General features: G+C 43.4%; 2 protein-coding genes across 13 annotated transcripts in view; one reads left to right on the top strand and one right to left on the bottom strand.

Annotated features, from left to right (window-relative positions):
- Nucleotides 1-21834, bottom strand: part of ccdc186 (coiled-coil domain-containing protein 186) — a 1196038-nt gene that overhangs the window by 530038 nt on the left and 644166 nt on the right. The gene's annotated exons all lie outside the window — the stretch shown is intronic.
- The window catches only part of LOC112220408 (band 4.1-like protein 1), a 166959-nt gene that overhangs the window by 129392 nt on the left and 15733 nt on the right, over nt 1-21834 (top strand). For 4 of the 11 annotated variants that reach the window (XM_042305863.1, XM_042305864.1, XM_042305866.1 and 1 more), the window contains exons 14-22: nt 6316-6348; nt 7332-7481; nt 8982-9056; nt 9471-11441; nt 14122-14172; nt 14680-15021; nt 16088-16219; nt 20053-20133; nt 21365-21424. In XM_042305863.1, the coding sequence (XP_042161797.1) occupies nt 6316-6348; nt 7332-7481; nt 8982-9056; nt 9471-11441; nt 14122-14172; nt 14680-15021; nt 16088-16219; nt 20053-20133; nt 21365-21424 (2895 nt within the window). The remainder of the gene's footprint in view (nt 1-6315; nt 6349-7331; nt 7482-8981; nt 9057-9470; nt 11442-14121; nt 14173-14679; nt 15022-16087; nt 16220-20052; nt 20134-21364; nt 21425-21834) is intronic. The other 7 variants (XM_042305867.1, XM_042305868.1, XM_042305870.1 and 4 more) reach the window with 6 other exon arrangements.

Here is a 21834-nt window from a genome sequence, read left to right on the forward strand (position 1 = left end):
GCAGTTACTCAGCTAGCAATAAGGAATCGGACCAGAAGCGGCCCTTTTCCAGGCCAGAGCTGATTGAATTTGGCCCGGAGTCAGGTGTCATACTTGGTGCAGAATGAAAATGAATGACCCCCCAGAATCGGCCCAATTACATCGGAATGTTTCCGTCTACCGGAATTCAGCTGACTTACCAGAAACACCCTAGACGATTACCGATTTAGTCATTTTAAATATTACTATTATACATTTTAAACATACAAATTATACCTATCCACAAAATGTTTTTATTTATTTATTAATTTTATTTTTTGAATTTTATCCCCTTTTCTCCCCAATTTTCGTAGTATCCAATTATTAGTAGTTACTATCTTGTCTCATCGCTACAACTCCTGTACGGGCTCGGGAGAGACAAAGGTCGAAAGTCATGCGTCCTCCGAAACACAACCCAACAAAGCCGCACTGCTTCTTAACACAGTGCACATCCAACCCGGAAGCCAGGCGCACCAATGTGTCGGAGGAAACACCGTGCACCTGGCGACCTTGGTTAGCGTGCACTGTGCCCGGCCCGCCACAGGAGTTGCTGGTCCGTGATGAGACAAGGATATCCCTACCGGCCAAACCCTCCCTAACCCGGACGACGCTAGGCCTCTGGTGTCTATGGTGGCACAGTCTCTGGTGGCACAGCTAGTGCTGCAATGCAGTGCCCTAGACCACTGCGCCACCTGGTAGGCCCACAAAAGGTTTTTATAATATTTTTTACCCTCTTTTCATCATATCCAATTGTCTTGTCCCATTGCTGCAACTCCCATACGGCCTCGGGAGAGGCGAATGTCAAGAGCCGTGCATCCTCCGAAACACAATCCCACCATAGGGGGATATGGTGGGATATACTTTTTTGCCCCACTGTATGTAACGCAGCCCGCCTAATCATCCGACAGAGAATAGCCCCAATCAGCCCGAGCCCCAAGTACTACATTTGGACCAGATACCTCACACTGGAATTGTCCCGAGCTCAATCCCCACACCCTAGCCATAAGTAATACTGCCGAAGGCGGCCCACTCCCACTCAGCCGAGTGCCCAGACTCTCAGCCGGAGTCTGCCCAGATCCACTGTGCTAGCTGGGTATTTATTCAAACCCATAACCATTTAGTCTTCGTGAAGAGAAGTGAAAGCCTTCTGCATCTCTTTCTAGTCCTATATTATTCAAGGATTTCATTAGAATGATGAAGATAAGGACAACAAAACGTATTTCATTTAACTGTGGAAGGAATGAACCAACAATAGAGAAAGAAGAGGTAGGCAAATAACATTAGGAGAAATATTATGAAAGGTATAAATGTCTCGGCCAACTAATTATACAAATAGGCCCTATTATATTTCAAAATTAAAATCTAATTCGCTACCCTATACTTGTAACTTTGTAGGCTGCATGTGCTGCACCAGAATCACATGTTCTCTCCCTGCTTCATCATGGTTTGAATGATGTGCTTAATTCCAGTCCATATAATACAGTATAATACAGTACAGTAATACAGTTCCTCTCAAACAGATTTGCCTACTGGAGCTTGAACCCTAACCGGTAACGAGTCAATGTGCTGGGGTCCGAGGTAATTGAAGGAATTTAGGTAATATGTACATGTAGGTAGGGTTAAAATGGACTAGGCAATCAGGATAAATAATTAACAGAGTAGCAGCAGCTTATGTGAACAGTGTGTGCGTGTGTGTGTGTGTGCGTGCGTGTGTGTGTGTGTGTGTGTGTGTCTATGTGTCTGTGTGTGTGTGTGTGTGTGTGTGTGTCTATGTGTCTGTGTGTGTGTGTGTGTGTGTGTGTGTGTGTGTGGCATCAATATGCATGTGTGTCTGAGTGTACGTAGTCGTATGTCGTCTGTGTGTGTACAGTGAATTCGGAAAGTATTCAGACCCCTTTATTTTTTTCCCACAGTTTGTTACATTACAGCATTATTCTAAAATTGATTAAATATTAAATGGATTAAATATTAAATATTAATTTACACACAATACCCCATAATGACAAAGCAGAAACATGTTTTTAGATATTTTTGCAAATGTAATAAAAATGTAAAACTGAGTCCTTTAGGTGCCTTTTGGCAAACTCCTGATGGCCTTGAGACAGAAGCTGTTTTTCAGTCTCTCGGTCCCCACTTTGATGCACCTGTACTGACCTCGCCTTCTGGATGATAATGGGGTGAACAGGCAGTGGCTCGGGTGTTTTTTGTCCTTGATGATCTTTTTGGCCTTCCTATGACATTGGGTGGTGTAGGTGTCCTGGAGGGCAGATAGTTTGCCCCTGGTGATGGGTTGTGCAGACCTCACTACCCTCTGGAGAGCCTTATGGTTATGGGCAGAGCAGTTGCCATACCAGGCGGTGATACAGCCAGACAGGATGCTCTTGATTGTGCATCTGTAAAAGTGGGTGTTTTTTTGTGGGTGTTTTTGGTGACAAGCCGACTTTCTTCAGCCTCCGGAGGTTGAAGAGTAGCTGCTGCGCCTTCTTCACCACACTGTCTGTGTGGGTGGACCATTTCAGTTTGTCCGTGATGTGTACGCCGAGGAACTGAAAACTTTCCACCCTCTCCACTACTGTCCCGTCAATGTGGATAGGGGGATGCTCCCTCTGCTGTTTCCTGAAGTCCACGATCATCTCCTTTGTTTTGTTGACATTGAGTGTGAGGTTATTTTCCTGACCAGGGCGAGGTCGAGACCCAGGGTCATTCTTACATAGGTATTCCTCTTGTCCAGATGGGTTAGTGTGCAGTGTGATTGCGATTGCGTCGTCTGTGGACCTACTGGGGCGGTAAGCAAATTGGAATGGGTCTAGGGTGTCAGGTAGGGTGGAGGTGATATTGTCCTTGACTAGTCTCTCAAAGCACTTCATGATGACGGAAGTGAGTGCTACGGGGCGGTAGTCATTTAGCTCAGTTACCTTAGCTTTCTTGGGAACAGGAACAATGGTGGCCCTGTTGAAGCATGTGGGAACAGCAGACTGAAATAAGGATTGATTGAATATGTCCGTAAACACACCAGCCAGCTGGTCTGCGCATGCTCTGAGGACGCGGCTGGGGATCCCGTCTGGGCCTGCAGCCTTGCGAGGGTTAACACGTTTAAATGTTTTACTCACGTTGGCTGCAGTGAAGGAGAGCCCACAGGTTTTGGTGGCGGGCCGTGTCAGTGGCACTGTATTGTCCTCAAAGCGAGCAAATAAGCTTTCTGGGAGCAAGACATCGTGGTCCGCGATGGGGCTGGTTTTTCTGTTGTAGTCTGTGATTGTCTGTAGACCCTGCCACATACCTTTCGTGTCTGAGCTGTTTAATTGCAACTCTACTTTGTCTCTATACTGACGCTTAGCTTGTTTGATTGCCTTGCGGAGGGAATAGCTACACTGTTTGTATTCAGTCATGTTTCCGGTCACCTTGCCCTGATTAAAAGCAGTGGTTCGGCTTTCAGTTCTGCGCGAATGCTGCCATCAATCCACAGTTTCTGGTTGGGGGATGTTTTAATAGACGCTGTGGGTACAACATCACCGATGCACTTGCTAATAAACTTGCTCACCAAATCAGCGTATTCATCAATGTTGTTGTTTGACGCTATGCCGAACATATCCCAGTCCACGTGGTCGAAGCAATCTTGAAGCGTGGAATCCGATTGGTCGGACCAGCGTTGAACAGACCTGAGCGCGGGTGCTTCCTGTTTTAGTTTCTGTCTATAGGCTGGGAGCAACAAAATGGAGTCGTGGTCAGCTTTTCCGAAAGCAGGGCGGGGGAGTGCCTTATATGCGTTGCGGAAGTTAGAGTAACAATGATCTAGGGTTTTGCCAGCCCGGGTCGCGCAATCGATTTGCTCATAGAATTTAGGGAGCCTTGTTTTCAAATGATTTAAAACCCCAACTCCAATAAATGCAGCATCAGGATATGTGGTTTCCAGTTTACATAGAGTCGAATTAAGTTCTTTCAGGACTGCCGATGTGTCGGCTTGGGGGGGAATATACACGACTGTGATTATCGAAGAGAATTATCTTTGTAGATAATGCGGTCAGCATTTGATTGTGAGGAATTCTAAGTCAGGTGAACAGAAGGACTTGAGTTCCTGTATGTTGTTATGATCACACCACGTCTCGTTAATCATAAGGCATACACCCCCGTCCTTCTTCTTACCAGAGAGATGCTTGTTTCTGTCGGCGCAATGCATGAAGAAACCAGGTGGCTGTACCGACTCCGATAGCGTGGCTTGAGGGAGCCATGTTTCCGTGAAATAAAGAACGTTACAGTCTCTGATGTCTCTCTGGAAGGCAACTCTTGCTCGGATTTCGTCTACCTTGTTGTCAAGAGACTGGATATTGGCGACTAGTATGCTTGGGAGCGGTGCGCGATGTGCCCGTCTACCGAGCCTGACCAGAAGACCGCTCCGTCTGCCCCTTCTGCGTCGCCATTGTTTTGGGTCGCCGGCTGGGACCCGATCCATTGTCCTGGGTGGTGGGCCAAACAGAGGATCTGCTTCGGGAAAGTCGTATTCCTGGTCGTAATGTTGGTGAGTTGACGTTGCTCTTATATCCAATAGTTCCTCCCGACTGTATGTAATAAAACCTAAGATTTCTTGGGGTAACAATGTAAGAAATAACACATTGAAAAACTAAATACTGCATAGTTTCCTAGGCCATCTCTTTGTCGGCGCCGGAAGACTGGACAGATGGCTGACAGCGTGTATGGCGTTGTGTGGATAAGCAGTTTGCTGATGTCAACATTGTGAACCGCGTGCCCCATGGTGGCAGTGGGGTTATGGTATGGGCAGGCATAAGCTACTGACAAAAAACACAATTGCATTTTATCGATGGCAATTTGAATGCACAGAGATACTGTGACGAAATCCAGAGGCCCATTGTCGTGCCATTCATCCGCCGCCATCACCTCATGTTTCAGCATGATAATTACACAATTCCTGGAAGCTGAATATGTTCTTCCATGGCCTGCATATTCACCAGACATGTCACCCATTGAGCATGTTTGGGATGCTCTGGATCGACGTGTACCACAGTGTGTTCCAGTTCCTGCCAATATCCAGCAACTTCACACAGACATTGAAGAGGATTGGGACAACATTCCACAGGCCACAATCAACAGCTAGATCAACTCTATGCGAAGGAGATTTGTTGTGCAATGAGGAAAATGATGGTCACATCAGATACTGACTGGCTTTCTGATCTATTCCCTCACCTTATTTTTTTAAGGTATCTGTGACCACAGATGCATATCTGTATTCCCAGTCATGTGAAATCCATAGATTAGAACCCAATGAATTTATTAAAATTTACTGATTTCCTTCTATGAACTGTAGCTCAGTAGAATCTTTGAAATTGTTTCATGTTGTGTTTATATTTTTGTTCAGTGGAAAATAATGTAACAGGTGAAATGAAGAATGTGATCTGCTTTATTTTCTAACGTATTGCACAAGTTGCCTGCACGTATTTACATAAAAAGTAGCTACAAATACTACAATTTGTTGAAAAACTTAAAATAAATATTTTCAACGGTATTGACGGTTTTGAAAAACAATCCTGTGGCTATTTCCAAATACCCAGGTATGTGATACATACAGTATACCGCCCGGGCTTACAAAACAATGCACACAAATCCCCCAAAAAATAAAAAATCAAGAAATCAAGAGATATCAGAACCAGCCATTTCAGAGTCCGGAATATAGTATTGAGTATTGTGTTGCACCCCCCCCATCCCTCCCCACACACACTATTGTGTCAAGTTGACTAGATATCCTTTGGGTGGTGGCCCATTCTTGAGCAAATCTGAGCAAATTCAAAAATTAACTAATGCCATTAACTCCATTAATTAGTTGTATCGTTTGACAGCCCTAAATATTTTACTTCCTTCTAGAATGAACTACGGTTTTGGTGAAGCTGTATATTGAGTTGTTATTTTGTCTTTTATTTTTAGCATGAAGTAGTACTCAAAATCTAATAGACATAATGCCAAAATTCCCCAATGATCATTCAACCATCAGAGCAAGAGCTTGACTATACGGATTTTTACAGGCACTCCGATCTGAAAATCTGAAGTCAGCCTGCATGGTTGCGTGTGTGTGTGTTCCTGGTGTGTGCTTGTGTGTTTGTTTGTGTGTTTGTGTGTACAGCTATTCCTTGGCTGTGTCCAATTAGGGTTGTTCAGTCTGTCTGCCTGCCTCCTTGACTCAGTCTCCGCTCTTCCTCTGTCTCTGCATCCTCCCCTACTCCCCTTACCCCAATCCACCCCTACCCAATCACCCCTGTCCCTGCTTCTGCCCCAACTCTGCCATCTCAGTTGGACCAGGAGACAACCCATCGACACAAGGAGGTATAGCTCATTGTGCTGATCTGTCCAGAGTTGGAGTCAGTTCCACATCTATTCCTGTCTATTTCTTCAGCAGTTCAAAACAGTTTCGCAAATGACTGGAATTCAGATGGAATTGCCTTCAACCCTGGTTCTGTCCCAGTGCTTTGTGACCCACTCAACTGAACAAGTGGCCTCTACCAAAACATCTAGGAAATCTCATGAAACTCATTGCAGACTATTGAACAACATAGAACATTACTAAGTATACGTATTTTAGGATTAGGATAGTGCACTGAAGCTCCATTTCCTCTTTAAGTGCCTGCATCATCAATGCAATGTCCCTATTGTTGTATGGAGATGCAACACAGATTGCTCTGGATTGTCAAGGATACTGAACAACATTCACTTAAACCAGCCTCAGTGTGAATAACAGCATTCACTTAAGTCAGCCTTCAATTGATGTAATGTATGATGTATGCAGCTACAGTAGTCAATGAAAATGAATACTAGACAACAGAGAACTAGCTAGCTATTCACTAAGTGTATATATTAGCACATTCAGAGTCGTTTTAATTTGGTGTTTGTTTCCTCCTAATAAACATCCAAATCAATAATACTTTCATTGGCAAAGGGTTTTAATAGAATCCCAAATGCCATATTCATCCAAAGACAAAATACTGAATGGAATAGAAATGCAATCACATTCGCAGCCCACAAACACTTGATCCATGTGCTGAATCGCTGAGCATTAAGACACATTAGTGTAAGTCATTGTGTTTGTGTCTTTTCCTGTGCGCTGCTTACGATATTAATGTCACAGTGATATATTATTTCAGATCACGTTTTGTTCGTCCACGCATAATGCTATTTCATTTAGTTTGTCTGTGATTACTGCAGTGGTAATTTATATGATGTCATACTAATGCATATTACTCTATCCTCCTCCTTCTTCTCCTTTCCCTGCCCTCTCTCATTCTCTCTATCTATCCCTTTATTCTGTACAGTTTTTGGATAAGTCAGAGGATGTCTTACTGAAGCACCAGGCCAGTATCAATGAGCTGAAGAGAGCCCTGAGGGAGCCCAACAGCAAGCTGATGAACCGTGAGAAGCGTCTGTCAGGGACTTCACCTGGCGGAACACCCGAGAAGAAGGCTGTGAGTGTGGGATGAGGGTGGTGAGGACCTGGGGTCCACTGGAGCATGGGGTGGCAGTTGAGATTCATAACCTTTAACCTATGGACCACCTCTCCACTGTATGTCATGAATATATCACTGATAATGCCATACTACTCCTGTTTAAACTGCCCTGACATCTGACAGTGAGTCTCTGTATGACAACATTGACATTCTAGTCTTGCATTAAGTTTCCTAGCACCTCATACCTTTGACTCCCCTTGAACCCAGTAGGCTTGGAGATCAAGACTGGAGAACAGTCACTACTTTGGCTTTGTGTTTGTGTGCTTTGTCATCTATTGGAATATTGTTAACCTGAATATTTACAGTCTGATATTAAATCAAGAACTGTGTTTTTGACCGTGACTTTTGAGGACAATAATATTTCTTCAAGGTATTGTAGGTGGTTATTTATTGGAGATATATACTGCTGCAGACTCAGACCTATTGGATAGTGTGATGGTATTGCTAAAAGAGATCATAAGAACACATTTAATTAGAAAAATAACCTGGAAAAATTGTCCTGCATTTATCATTAGAGATATCTCAGTTGTATTTAAAGATAAAACTCTCTCTCTCAAGTTATTGCAGATAGTGATTCTGCAATAACTTGAAGAGATTATGTGAGGCCCTCGAGCAACAATCATCTCTAGCGTCTTCCCATCTTGATTGCCTGACAGTTAAAATGCTTCCCTTTGTGTCAGAACACAAACGCCATGCTCTTTTGATCACTTTCACATTGTGATTGTACTGTTAAGATAAAGTACGAAGATAGTATTCTCCAGTCTAGCTCTGTCAATGCAGTCTGTTACCAGGTATTTTTGTAGTCTACGGAAGCTTTCTCATCTGCTGTCTGAGAACAATCGGATTATAGCCGTGGAGAATATCATCAGACATCCTTGAGGGCATGACAACTCGATCTGTCATGTACTTAAGTAGATCTGAGGGAGAGATGCTAAAGTCCTGAATGAATAATGGCAAAGTGTGGCCTGAGAAAATCCCACTTCTCAGAGAGATTCAGAGGAAATCATAAAGCCTTTGATGTAGTTGCAAATGTTATTTTTGCATTGCAAATACCTCCTAATTTGCTTATGCAGATTTGGCAGCCGCAGGTGGAAGCTAACTAGGCCCACGTTGCTCTTTTGCAATAATCTCATAATTCGATTCAAGATTTCATCTTGATTGGCTCATAGATTTTAACTCGGACTTCAATTCAGGAGAGACAGTATGTTTGGAAAGTCCCTTGTCTCCATTGAATCAATGTTTCTTCCCCATTTCTACCTGTCTCTTTCCTTGAACCATTTTCCCCACTTGCATGAAATTGCCAACATTTAAATAGTATGCTTTGCCAAAGAACCATACAGTTGGTTTCTCTCCTTGTCACAAGAGTGACAGAGTTAGGGCTCCTCTAATAGCTGTTCTCCTCCCTCTCTCTTCCCCCTCCACCCCTCTTCTGGTGGGAAACGCTCTGCCCCCCATCAGGTGGTGGGCAAGGAACTAGTAAACAGCTTCTCTGTAGAGGGCTTCGTCCAGAAGACTGTGGTGACTTCCCCAGAGGTTTCCCTTCTCTTCCTCCTCCTTTGTCTTCTAATGTCTGCCTTATAACATACTGACTGTACTGTAGTTGGCCATTTATCTGTAATGAAACTGTGGCCCGGTACCATTTTATAGACATACTGCACAGTCAGCTACAGCTGATATCTCTTGCATACTGTTTTATTTGATCTTCTGCAGTCATTGTGTTTGAGAAAATCTTTAAGAAATGCAATAACCCACATATAGGCCTACATTTGGATGCAAATGTACACATTTCTATGTATGATTGCAGCAATAGTGGCGGAATAGATTGAGAGGAATATAGAGGTTCTATTTGTACTATAAAAACACATTACTGTACTGTAGCTGTTAACCTAAATTATGTTACAGTTCAGTTGCTGCCTCTAACTGTGTTTAATCTGTATCAACATGTAGGGCTCTGAGGAGTGGGTATTGATTGAGAAACAAAATACTCACCAACACGACTATAACTGGAAGGCAGAAGAACAGAACGAAGCTTCTACCTCGCCTCCCCCATTATTCCCTGATTCCTCTTGGGAAAGAAAGAAAGAATTGGAAAAAGACATAGAAGTGGCCAAGATGATTCATATTGAGGTTACAGGGGAGGATGGACAAGAAATGATAACAGATATTGATAACTTTCCATTGTCCAAAGCCACAAGGGAAGCCCAGGATGAATGTTCTGAACCGCGGTTGACTAGCAACAGCCGGTTCGTAGTGGAATTAGCTGAAACCACAGAATCTTCTGAAGAGGATTCACAGTGGAAAGTACCTCCAGCAGAACACTCTGGTGCAAAGAATGACATATTCCCAGTGTCAGACCCAGTCTCAACCCAAGCCCCAGCCCCAGCCCCAGCCCCAGCCCCAGCCCCAGCCCCAGCCCCAGCCCCAGCCCCAGCCCCAGCCCCAGTCCCATTCCGAGACTCTAAGAAGGATCATCAACCCAACAGACACAGAAAAAAGAAGAGACCTAATAGTTTAAACCTGGGATTGTCAACAGAATTCATCTATGAGAAAGAGGGCGATGTCTCAAATGCTGAAGAAGACAACGGGGGATCAGACTGGGAGGATAGTACAACAGAGAAGACAAAGGTGGGACAAATAGATCACCCTGTGTCCAGAGAGGAGCCAGACGACCAGTGTTGGGTGACGAGTCCACTGATGAAAGATGATGAGAGATCACCAGAGGCAAAATGGAAGGAGACAGTGGTGTCTGCATATGAAGATAAGAAAAAGGAGCACAATACTTCAATAGGAGAAGACAAGGCGACTCAGGGAAGTGTTGTGGATTATCCTGCAGTGTGTGATGGAAGAGACCAGGTTAAGCACTTCATCACTGAGGTCCAGTCAGCAGACGAAGGGCTGGGCTCTGTCAATGGTCCTGGGAAAACAGAATGTGATAGTTTAGCAGAACAGGTTAGAGAACCGGTTAAAGGGTTTCATCTCACAGAGAGGTGCATGACTGACAATAGAGAACACATAGAAGAGGTCAAGTTGAGGGAGGTCAAGACACACAAGAGACAAGCCAGTAACTCTGGGGGGGAGGAAGTGGAATGCCTCACATCAGAGGTCAGGGGTCAGAGAAGGTCTTTACAGAGACTATCAGGCAGCAGTCAGTCAGAAATCACCAGGATCGTTCCGCTCAAACCTGAAAGATCAAAGAGCTTAGCATGCAAAGATGAGCAGGACAGAGAGAGTCAGGAGTCAGAGTCTGAGCTGAGTGGTGTTTTTAGAAGAGAGTACAGATGGTCAGGGGGTTCATCAGAGGGACCTTCAGAAATCAACTGGAACAACGAGTCAACCTTCTATCAAACACCCACCCTGCCTACGTCATTCATCTCAACCGACGTTAGTCCAGCAAGACGGACCCACTCCCCGACTACCACACATAGAGACGCCCCACAGGAACAGGGCAGCTTCTGGGGTCTAGAAGGCTTGGCAAGAGTTGAGGCTAAAACTGAAGAGCTGGTTCAGCAACAGAGCAGCGCTGACCGTGATGATCACTTTCAGACGTCATTCATCTCAACCAATGCTAGTCCAGCAAGACGGACCCACTCCCCGACTACCACACACAGAGACGCCCCACAGGAACAGGGCAGCTTCTGGGGTCTGGAAGGCTTGTCAAGAGTCGAGGCTAAAACTGAAGAGCTGGTTCATCAACAGAGCAGTGCTGCCTGTGATGATCCCTTTCAGGCTGCTAGAGAAGCCATAGAGAGTCATCAGTTTCTCAGCTTCAAGGTTTCAGCCTCAGCGCTCCCCAGGACAGCTCCTCCTGCCCCTCCAGTTAAAACACAGAAGGCCAGAGAGTCTGGACTCATACTCCGGAACATCAACCGCAATGTTAGCAGGGAGCCTGGCCTGGACGCAACCAAGAAGAGACACTCGGTAACTCTGCTTGCCATCTGCTTTTCAGTCATTTGGAAACAAAAAGCATCGCATGAGCTTCAGACAGAGTCGCACACTCCCATTTTCTTATTTTCCTGTTTTCATTGACTTGAATATACATACATGTAACTTACGTGCCTGTATATGAAGAAGGGGGGGTGGAGTTTTACTTATGACACACTTGTTTTGGCTGTGTCTGATTGGCTGATTCAGCCAACAATGCATTTTGTCTGCTATGAGTTTGGACCCTCTCCCTTTCGGCCTCTCCATTTATCCCCCCTCCTCCTCTCTGCCTCTCTGCCTCCCTCCACCCTTATTTGCATACTTCACAGCAAACCAGAAACACAACTGCTTGTACATCTGTAGCAATCACTACAGAGCTGTGGTAGAGATTGTCAAAAAGACAAAAACAACTTTTCATGCTTTGGCTCATGTCTTCTATCCCCCCTCTCTTCACAGGGCGGCGCACAATTGGCCAAGCGTCGTCCGGGTTAGGGTTTGGCCGGGGTTGGCCGTCATTGTAAATAAGAATTTGTTCTTAACTGACTTGCCTAGTTAAATAAAGGTTAAATAAAAAATAAGAAACATTTGAACCTTGATTTCCCTTCCAATTATCCCTGTAGCAAGTCTCCTCTTTTGCAGAGGGTTGCAAGGAAACAAAGGGTTTTGCATATTGCCATGGAGATTTTTTTGCACTTCTCTTCCATGCTGTTTCCAAGCTGACATGTGGAGGAAGGCATGGACTTCAGACATGGTTTCATACATGTTTTACAGCTCAATTGACTGTGACAGGATCTGTGTGAGGAAATGAAAGAAGCGTGTCATTATCTCCCATAAAGGCACTATATGCTACAGATATGCTCATCCGTCAAATGCCGACCATTCATCTCCTGACGTCATGGATACCTGTTATAATAAGTCACATATGATACCAACTCAGTAGTTTGCGTAATGTCATGTAGATGAGAAAATAGTTTGTCATTTGACATGTGATTTCAAATGATCAACTTCATTAACATGAAATTGAATGACATGAGCATTGAGCTAAATGTGGCTTACAGTACCTTATTGGGGGATGATTATTTAAAAAACAGATCAAATGCTTTACAAGGATCACACGTTGGATGCTGTAATGCTTTCTTGTAAAGCAAAAGAACCCACACAGACTGTGAAGAAAGAGGCAGGAAACAAGCTGTCCAACAGCAATGCCCAGGCTGCTGTACCTACACAGACAGACCAGCTATCAGTAAGAGATGTCGCCACGTTCATTTTACAGGTCGTGTTATTCGGAGTTTGCATGTATTTGGCAGTGAAATCCTTTAACATTAGGCTTCGGACCTGACAGCTTAAATACTTTTCAGTCTTTCATCTGCGTCTAGGTCATGGACACATTGGCACGACCAGGTATGGAAAGAGGTGTGAGATCACTTTGTGAGCTGCCCCACCCAAAAAGTGAAAAACAGCATGTGAGAGCACCATCCGTTCTGTATACGGGTTGTGCAAAAACAGAATGGGCTTCCAAACATGTCATTAAATCATAGTACAGCTGCTTACTTTTACCTCCAAAACCGTCTTTGATGTCATTGAAACCAAACCCCATTCTTTGGCCAATTGAACATTTGAGCCTCATAAAACAATTCAGTCTGTGTGGTTTGCAGCATTCTCTGATTCTGTCCTTGGCCAATGATTGGCTTTTGCGATGCTGCTATGGCTCCTCTATACTACCATATCTTACAACCTGTCCATAATACATTCTGTATGACACTCTAGTTTTTACTAATACAAACCAGGATAACTGGCTTTACCTGGTGGGTTCTTCAGGGTTTTGCTCATTTCGAATAGAAGGCAGTGAAATCAGGAAATAAACTAAACTTACAATTCAATGGCATTTATTTTCAATGACTTCTCAATAAATGGAAAAGTAGAAGCTATTTATTTCAAAAGGTTTTTCATTTCTGAATTTTAAATTCAAACCACTTCCTGAATTGACTACCTTCAATTTGAATTGAGCCCAACCCTTGGGTTAATTTCTCTTGTCCAAACTGGTAGTAAGCTTACTTGTTTTCTGTACTCATGAAATAATGGAAGGGGGAGGGGACTCCCCTTCTGTGTTAGAACCGTATTGTACTGTTGTTCTTATGGTCTGTTAGTAGAAACCCAGTCTCTCTACTGATGTTTACACTCTTAGAAATAAAGGTGCTATATAGAACTTAAAAATCTTCTTCGGCTGTCCCCATAGGAGAACCCCTTGAAGAACCCTTTTTGGTTCCAGGCAGAACCGTGTTGGGTTCCATCCAGAACCCTTTCCACACAGGGTTTTACATGGAATCCAAAGGGGTTCTACTTGGAACCAGAATATGTTATCCTTGGGGGACAGCCCTTTTAGAACCTTTTTTTCTAAGATCGTAGTAGTCTGTCTCTCCAGCTTGGACTAACCTCTGGCTGTTCTCTCTGTTCCTCTGCTCTCTCTGTTCCTCTGCTTTCGCTCTTCCTCTGCTTTCTCTCTGCCTCTGCTTTTGCTCTTCCTCTGCTTTCTCTCTTCCTCTGCTTTCTCTCTTCCTCTGCTTTCTCTCTTCCTCTGCTTTCTCTCTTCCTCTGCTTTCTCTCTTCCTCTGCTCTCTCTCTTCCTCTGCTCTCTCTCTTCCTCTGCTCTCTCTGTTCCTCTGCTCTCCCTTTGTAGGAGCCACTCTCCACTCCTGTCATCTATGAAGATACAGTAGATGATGCCAAGGTCACTTAACATAATGAATTTAACCATATGCCTCCCCACATTCCCACTTTTGCACTGTTCTCTCTTGTGATAGTACAGTCTCCCTACAGTCATCCTTGGGTATCTCTATGCCTGCTGCCCATATAACAGAGGCTGAACCGTGACTATGCCACAGGCGTTTACCCTCCACTAAATTCCTGCGTGTAAGGCTTCCCCATTCATCTCCTCTCTTCGCCATGTAGGTCAATACTATGTGTAACAAATTGCGTGCCCGGAGAAGATAACGTTTTAATGGTCTTGTATGCATGTATAACATGTACTGTATAATGGCCTTGAGCAAAGATCCTACATGAATACTTCTACACACCCCCAGGAGACATATTTACTTCCAGAGGATCATTTGTCTCCTGTCATCATCATCATCATCATTATCTTCACCTCTTTCATGGCCAATCCCTGCCCTGAGCAACTGCTAGACTGGCCCTGTGTTGTGACAGCCATCTTTGTGTAATCCCCTCTCTCACCCAGAGGGAACCCTGGGAGAGGAGGCCTCAGCCGGGCTCCGCCTCGGAGGACCACGAGCGTGACACTGTGGTCTGCATGAAAGAGACCCACCTGGGCATCGAGAGGAAGTGCTCCAGCATGATGGTCAGCTCCACGTCCAGCCTGGAGGCTGAGGTGGACTTCACCGTCATCATGGACCTCCATACGGGCGTGGAGGAGTTCTCCAAGAGCATGTCTAAGCTGGGGGAGCTGCTGCCCGAGGTGGGCCAGGACGACTTTGAGGAGACCTCCAGGTTCTATTCAGCCCGTCTCATGGTCTCCCATGACATGTCCCCTGTAGAGGAGATGCCTCCTGTGCACAATGAGGTAGACACAGACATACTGTACCCCATCCCTGATCATTGCAACTCTTTGCTTCTAAAGGCCGGAACTGCCCTACTAGGGACGCCTGCCACCTTTTCTGTTGGACCATTTTCAGTTACCATTTTGGTTACTTTTTGTCAATGTTTTAACTTTCAGGTTTATAAAATTATAAAATAATTTTATCCATTTGCTTCTGATGTTTTTTTTATTTATTTTACTATGGTTTATCCATGTTTCTAAAATTAATTTTCCTATGGTTTATCCATGTTTTTTAAATTCATTTTCCTATGGTTTATCCATGTTTTTTAAATTCATTTTCCTATGGTTTATCCATGTTTTTTAAAATTCATTTTCCTATGGTTTATCCATGTTTTTTAAATTCATTTTCCTATGGTTTATCCATGTTTTTTAAAATTCATTTTCCTATGGTTTATCCATGTTTTTTAAATTCATTTTCCTATGGTTTATCCATGTTTTTAAAAATTCATTTTCCTATGGTTTATCCATGTTTTTTATTCATTTTCCTATGGTTTATCCATTTGCTTCTGCTGTTTTTTTTGCTTTAGATTATTGTGCAATTTGTATGTTTCCTTGTATTTTCCCTTCCATTGTCAATCATGCTTTCTTTACTGAATGTTTGGTCGAAGTTATATAAGTTATATACAATCACCAATTGATACAGTAGTATGGGCATACTTGTATTGTTTCATTGTCTGTTTGAAAAGTATTATAATCCTTGAATAATAAATGTATTGTAATTGACCTAAGGATAAGCATTTTCAATACCATGTTGAAGCCAGCACATATTTTACAGAATATACCGTACTCAGACATCTGTTTTGACCATGTCAATTAGATCATCTGATGGATTTTCATGTGTCTCAAAAGTCATTCAGCAACCCAAAATGCTTCCCATTATTGACCCCCAACACATTTTGGGGGTCAATTTCAGGCCATTTGTTGACAGTTGTTTTACTGTCAGGGAATATTGATGAAGTTAGACCAGAGACATTCTATTGTTCTCTATTTACGTAGTCTCACTGTACCTTTCTGTCTCACCCTGCTGCAGCCCCCAGTAGCCAGGAAAGACCCTAGTGCTGTTAGCGCTGCCCAGATGCTGAGGGAGGCCGACGCCAAGATGGAGACACACACCAATGGGTCAGAGGTCACCAGCACCAACATCATGGACATGTCAGAGCAGGTATACTACATCAGGCTATGCCTATGGACTCACATCTGTCCCCTGTGTTTGGTGGATGATTCAGCCTGGTACAGTAGTCTCATCTGTTTGTGCTCCAGCCAAGTCCTCTGCCAACAAACACAACAGAGGAGTTGGCTAAAGCACAAACAGATCTACTTTCAGTGCTGTGCTAGTGCATACTAATAAGGGTGCATACTAATAAGGATGCATACTAATAAGGATGCATACTACTGAAGGTGCAAACTAATGATCAAATGTTGCAGAGGGGTCTAAATTGTTTGAACATAACATGTCTGAAATGATCTTGAGCAGGAAATGAAAACATTTAGTGAATAAGACAACAGTAGGACCATTATCTAGTCATTTTGACCCCATCAATCTGCCATTTAGTTTGGATTTTTTGTCGTTTAAAAAGGAGTAGCCTATATCCATTTATGTATACATCCGGCCGAGGCAGGCGGCAGAGCAAATCAGTTTTTTTTCACGGCACCTGTTCAGTGCAGGTGTAGGTTCAGGTTGAGGCTCAGAATCAGAAGAAAACTCAGAGATGTCATCATAATTCATTTCTTCCACATCATTGGAGTCATTTTCATTCAAAATGGTATGTACTCTATCAGTCTGCTCTGGCCTACTTGGAAAACACATTCAGAGCTTGCGTAATTTACAATGGCAAAAAGACCATGGACAATGCTAACGAGTGCATCCATTCGTCTTGGTCTTCTTGCAGTTTGTAAATTATGCAAGCTCTCAATGTGTACTCCAAGTAGGCCAGAGTAGACTGATAGAAGAAAACAGTAACAGTACTCTATCTCCTCCTCTGAAGAGGAGGTGTAGCAAGGATCGGACCAAAATGCAGCTTGGTAATTTTCATACATGTTTAATAGACAAATAAACACGAACAATACAAAACCTAAACAGCCTATCTGGTGCAAACAAACACAGAGACAGGAACAATCACCCACCAAACACTCAAAGAATATGGCTGCCTAAATATGGTTCCCAATCAGAGACAACGATAAACACCTGCCTCTGATTGAGAACCACTCCAGACAGCCATAGACTATACTAGATAACCCCACTAAGCCACAATCCCAAAACCTACAAAAACCCCAAGACAAAACACACCACATAATAAACCCGTGTCACACCCTGGCCTAACCAAAATAATAAAGAAAACACAAAATACTAAGAACAGGGCGTGACAAGTACATACCATTTTGAGATTATAATTAGAATAGATCAATACAATATAATGGCCCGCACGGTTCTTCATTCACAATAAGTGATTACATATTTGTGCGTCATTGCTTCCCCTCGCTCATCAACTCTTCCATTCTCCCTCATCATACTTTAGCCTACTTCATTTATTTCATCTGTTATTATATGTGTGAAATTACCCTGATGTATCTGATGCGGTCTGGCAAAAAGAGAATGTTATGCCATATTCATCTAGTCCAGACAGCATCAGATATATGGGCTACACATACTGAGACAGAGAAGTGCTGTTTCGTTTGTTCGGATGCTTTGTTGGACAATGATGGGTCTTTCTGTTGGCTCCGGGTCTTGGTCAAATAAATGATCAATTTTTTTATATTTTATTTACAGTGGGGCAAAAAAGTATTTAGTCAGCCACCAATTGTGCAAGTTCTCCCACTTAAAAAGATGAGAGAGGCCTGTAATTTTCATCATAGGTACACTTCAACTATGATGGACAAAATGAGAAAAAAAATCCAGAAAATCACATTGTAGGATTTTTTATGAATTTATTTTCAAATTATGGTGGAAAATAAGTATTTGATTATAAGATTTCTGGCTCTCACATCCACAGAACTTCTTCTTTAAGAGGCTCCTCTGTCATCCACTTGTTACCTGTATTAATGGCACCTGTTTGAACTTGTTATCAGTATAAAAGACACCTGTCCACAACCTCAAACAGTCACACTCCAAACTCCACTATGACCAAGACCAAAGAGCTGTCAAAGGACACCAGAAACAAAATTGTAGACCTGCACCAGGCTGGGAAGACTGAATCTGCAATAGGTAAGCAGCTTGGTTTGAAGAAATCAACTGTGGGAGCAATTATTAGGAAATGGAAGACATACAAGACCACTGATAATCTCCCTCGATCTGGGGCTCCACGCAAGATCTCACCCCGTGGGGTCAAAATGATCACAAGAACGGTGAGCAAAAATCCCAGAACCACACGAATGACCTGCAGAGAGCTGGGACCAAAGTAACAAAGCCTACCATCAGTAACACACTACGCCGCCAGGGACCCAAATCCTGCAGTGCCAGCCGTGTCCTCCTGCTTAAGCCAGTACATGTCCAGGCCCGTCTGAAGTTTGCTAGAGAGCATTTGGATGATCCAGAAGAAGATTGGGAGAATGTCATATGGTCAGATGAAACCAAAATAGAACTTTTTGGTAAAAACTCAACTCGTCATGTTTGGAGGACGAAGAATGCTGAGTTGCATCCAAAGAACACCATACCTTCTGTGAAGCATGGGGGTGGTAACATCATGCTTTGGGGCTGTTTTTCTGCAAAGGGACCAGGACGACTGATCCATGTAAAGGAAAGAATGAATGGGGCCATGTATCGTGAGATTACGAGTGAAAACCTACTTCCATCAGCAAGGGCATTGAAGATGAAACGTGGCTGGGTCTTTCAGCATGACAATGATCCCAAACACACCTCCCAGGCAACGAAGGAGTGGCTTCGTAAGAAGCATTTCAAGGTCCTGGAGTGGCCTAGCCAGTCTCCTGATCTCAACCCCATAGAAAATCTTTGGAGGGAGTTGAAAGTCCGTGTTGGCCAGCAACAGCCCCAAAACATCACTGCTCTAGAGGAGATCTGCATGGAGGAATGGGCCAAAATACCAGCAACAGTGTGTGAAAACCTCTGTCATTGCCAACAAAGGGTATATAACAAAGTATTGAGATAAACTTTTGTTATTGACCAAATACTTATTTTCCACCATAATTTGCAAATAAATTCATAAAAAATCCTACAATGTGATATTCGGGATTTTTTTTCTCATTTTGTCTGTCATAGTTGAAGTGTACCTATGATGAAAATTACAGGCCTCTCTCATCTTTTTAAGTGGGAGAACTTGCACAATTGGTGGCCGACTAAATACTTTTTTTCCCCACTGTATATGGGCACGGAGGTATGGCAGGGCGGGCCAGGAGGTATGCTAGGGCAGGCCCCCTAAGGCCTGTAGTAAACGCCGGCCCCGAGTCTATGGTATAGCCTAATATATATTAGCCTTATTCTCTTCATATCTCTGCAGATCTTGATTAGACTGAGTGCCTTATTCTCACAACCACAATGACATAATTGCATCATTAAGGAGGGATTAAAGTATTGACAGGAAATTAACGAGAATGATGAAAGAATGCGGGAGTTCCATTTCTCTACAGTCTGAGTAAGAAGCTGTCGCAGCCCCAACAGGTGCCTGATTAAAATGTAATTAGTGCCTCTCTGGTGTGCCATTCATCTAATGATGAGGATGAGCTGTGTCAGTGATCTGGAGAGGGTGCCTTTGAAGTGGAAACTCAACATTTTTACTTCTCAGTGAAAGACATGCTAAGCATGGAAAAAGAATGTCTAGAATAGGTGGATAGTCTAATAGGTAACAGATGGATATTTATATGGTGTAGAGCCTCTTGGGCAGATGTGCTCTTGATTTGTAGTAAGCCACTGTGTGTGTGTGTGTGTGTGTGTGTGTGTGTGTGTGTGTGTGTGTGTGTGTGTGTGTGTGTGTGTGTGTGTGTGTGTGTGTGTGTGTGTGTGTGTGTGTGTGTGTGTGTGTGTGTGTGTGTGTGTGTGTGCAGCAAATGGAGACTGACGTCAACTGTAATGAATCTAAAGTCTCCAGCAGCACTGACGTGGCTCAGCCACCAGAGGGAGTCCTGGTATGTGTCAGTCTCTCTTGACAACAGCTGAAAGGCTGAAGGCTATGCTATGCTTGCTCTGGCTGCAGTCTGATTTTCTGCTGTACATTCTCACCCCTTCTCTCTGAACCGCACACTCATTAACTCCCTGATGGATTTGACTGGAGCTGGACTGGTGTAATTATTGTGCTCATGGGAGATAAGGGTATAGAGAATCTCTCTAATCTGCCATTACAGGTTTTGCATGTGCAAATAATGGGCTGCAAGTTTAGAGAGTATATTTAACCAGATTGTGGCCAGATTGTTTCGTTTTCTGCCTTGATATGATATTGCCTCAAAATATTTGCATGCACATCCTTTTAAAATAAGCTTGTTAAAATGAAGACTTCTCCCATGTTCTCAACCATGCAGAGCTCTTTAGTTTATATCATACTGCTACCCTATAATTGGCTTGTGTTGTCTATGATACTTAAAGGGGCAATCTGCAGTTGCGACATTCATTTTTGGACTTATAAATTAATGATATGTACCCATTGATTCTTGAAGAATGTAACTTATAAATGCCTCATGAGCTTAGTTCAACTGTCGTACCCCACCAGAACCCCAAATATAAGCTTGTTTTACTCCAATGTTGGTAAATAAAGTAAATGTAAACAAACTCCCTGGCTGTTTTCCTAAACAGAACCAAGGCAGAACACTTTGGTATTGTTCAGCTGCTGATTGCCACTTTAATGTTTCAATTAACTCCAATTTGTATCACTTTGCCAGCAAACTTGCTGTTTTGATAATGGCAGGAGGATCTGTTGAGTTGAACTTCACTAGTTGGTACATAACCATGTTGATACCATACTTCTGTAGGGCGGCAGGTAGCCTATCGGTTAAGAACGTTGGGCCAGTAACCGAATTCCCGAGCCGACTAGGTCAGAAATCTGTCGTTGAGCCCTTGAGCAAGGCACATAAATCTAATTGCTCCAGTAAATCGCTCTGTATAAGAGCGTCGGCTAAATGACTCAAATTGAAAATGTAAGTGGTTATGCTACACTTTTGCTTGGCTGCCTATTGGTTTATAACTTGCTTATAGGTTCATCCTAATACCTTGCTTCTGATTCCCTACGGTCAGGTTGAGGACTGTATGTTCCCATATGGCCACATTGCTCTTCTACCTTATCAGTTTAATCTGCATGAACATGATGACTTCATCCCTTCATCCATGTGACATTTCCTCTCCTCCCTCTCTTCATCCCATAACCAGAACCAGGGAGTTGGCAGTAGGAAGGAGGCTCCTCTCCCTAGTAAAGAAAATTGCTCCCCTGTAAGTACCTAGTTCACCTCACCATTAATCCCCTCCCCTCACTCAATAGACTGACTATTACTGTCCTACAGTATGGCAGAGCACAGCATGGCCCCAATGTAGCTATTGATTTATTGAGAGAGAGGTGGGAAAAGATGCAGTTGTATTTTGGCTGGACTAGAACCAGCAACATAGTTTTTGTATGTCTGTGTCTGTTCCTGAATTAAATTGGGAATTCAGATGTGGGGAGCCCTATTTAGAGGGGGAAGGGTTTAGCCAGGGTTGAACATAAAGCTAGGGTTAGATTATACCAAGATGTGTATGTTTAGTGTTATATCTGGCCTATGCCATGTCCCTCACTGTATTGCAGTGTATTTTGTTGTACGCGAAGCAAATATCTGTGTAAATCAGACATGAAAGAAATATGGAAT

Source organism: Oncorhynchus tshawytscha, linkage group LG25 (assembly GCF_018296145.1).
Source record: "Oncorhynchus tshawytscha isolate Ot180627B linkage group LG25, Otsh_v2.0, whole genome shotgun sequence".
Lineage (NCBI taxonomy): Eukaryota > Metazoa > Chordata > Actinopteri > Salmoniformes > Salmonidae > Oncorhynchus > Oncorhynchus tshawytscha.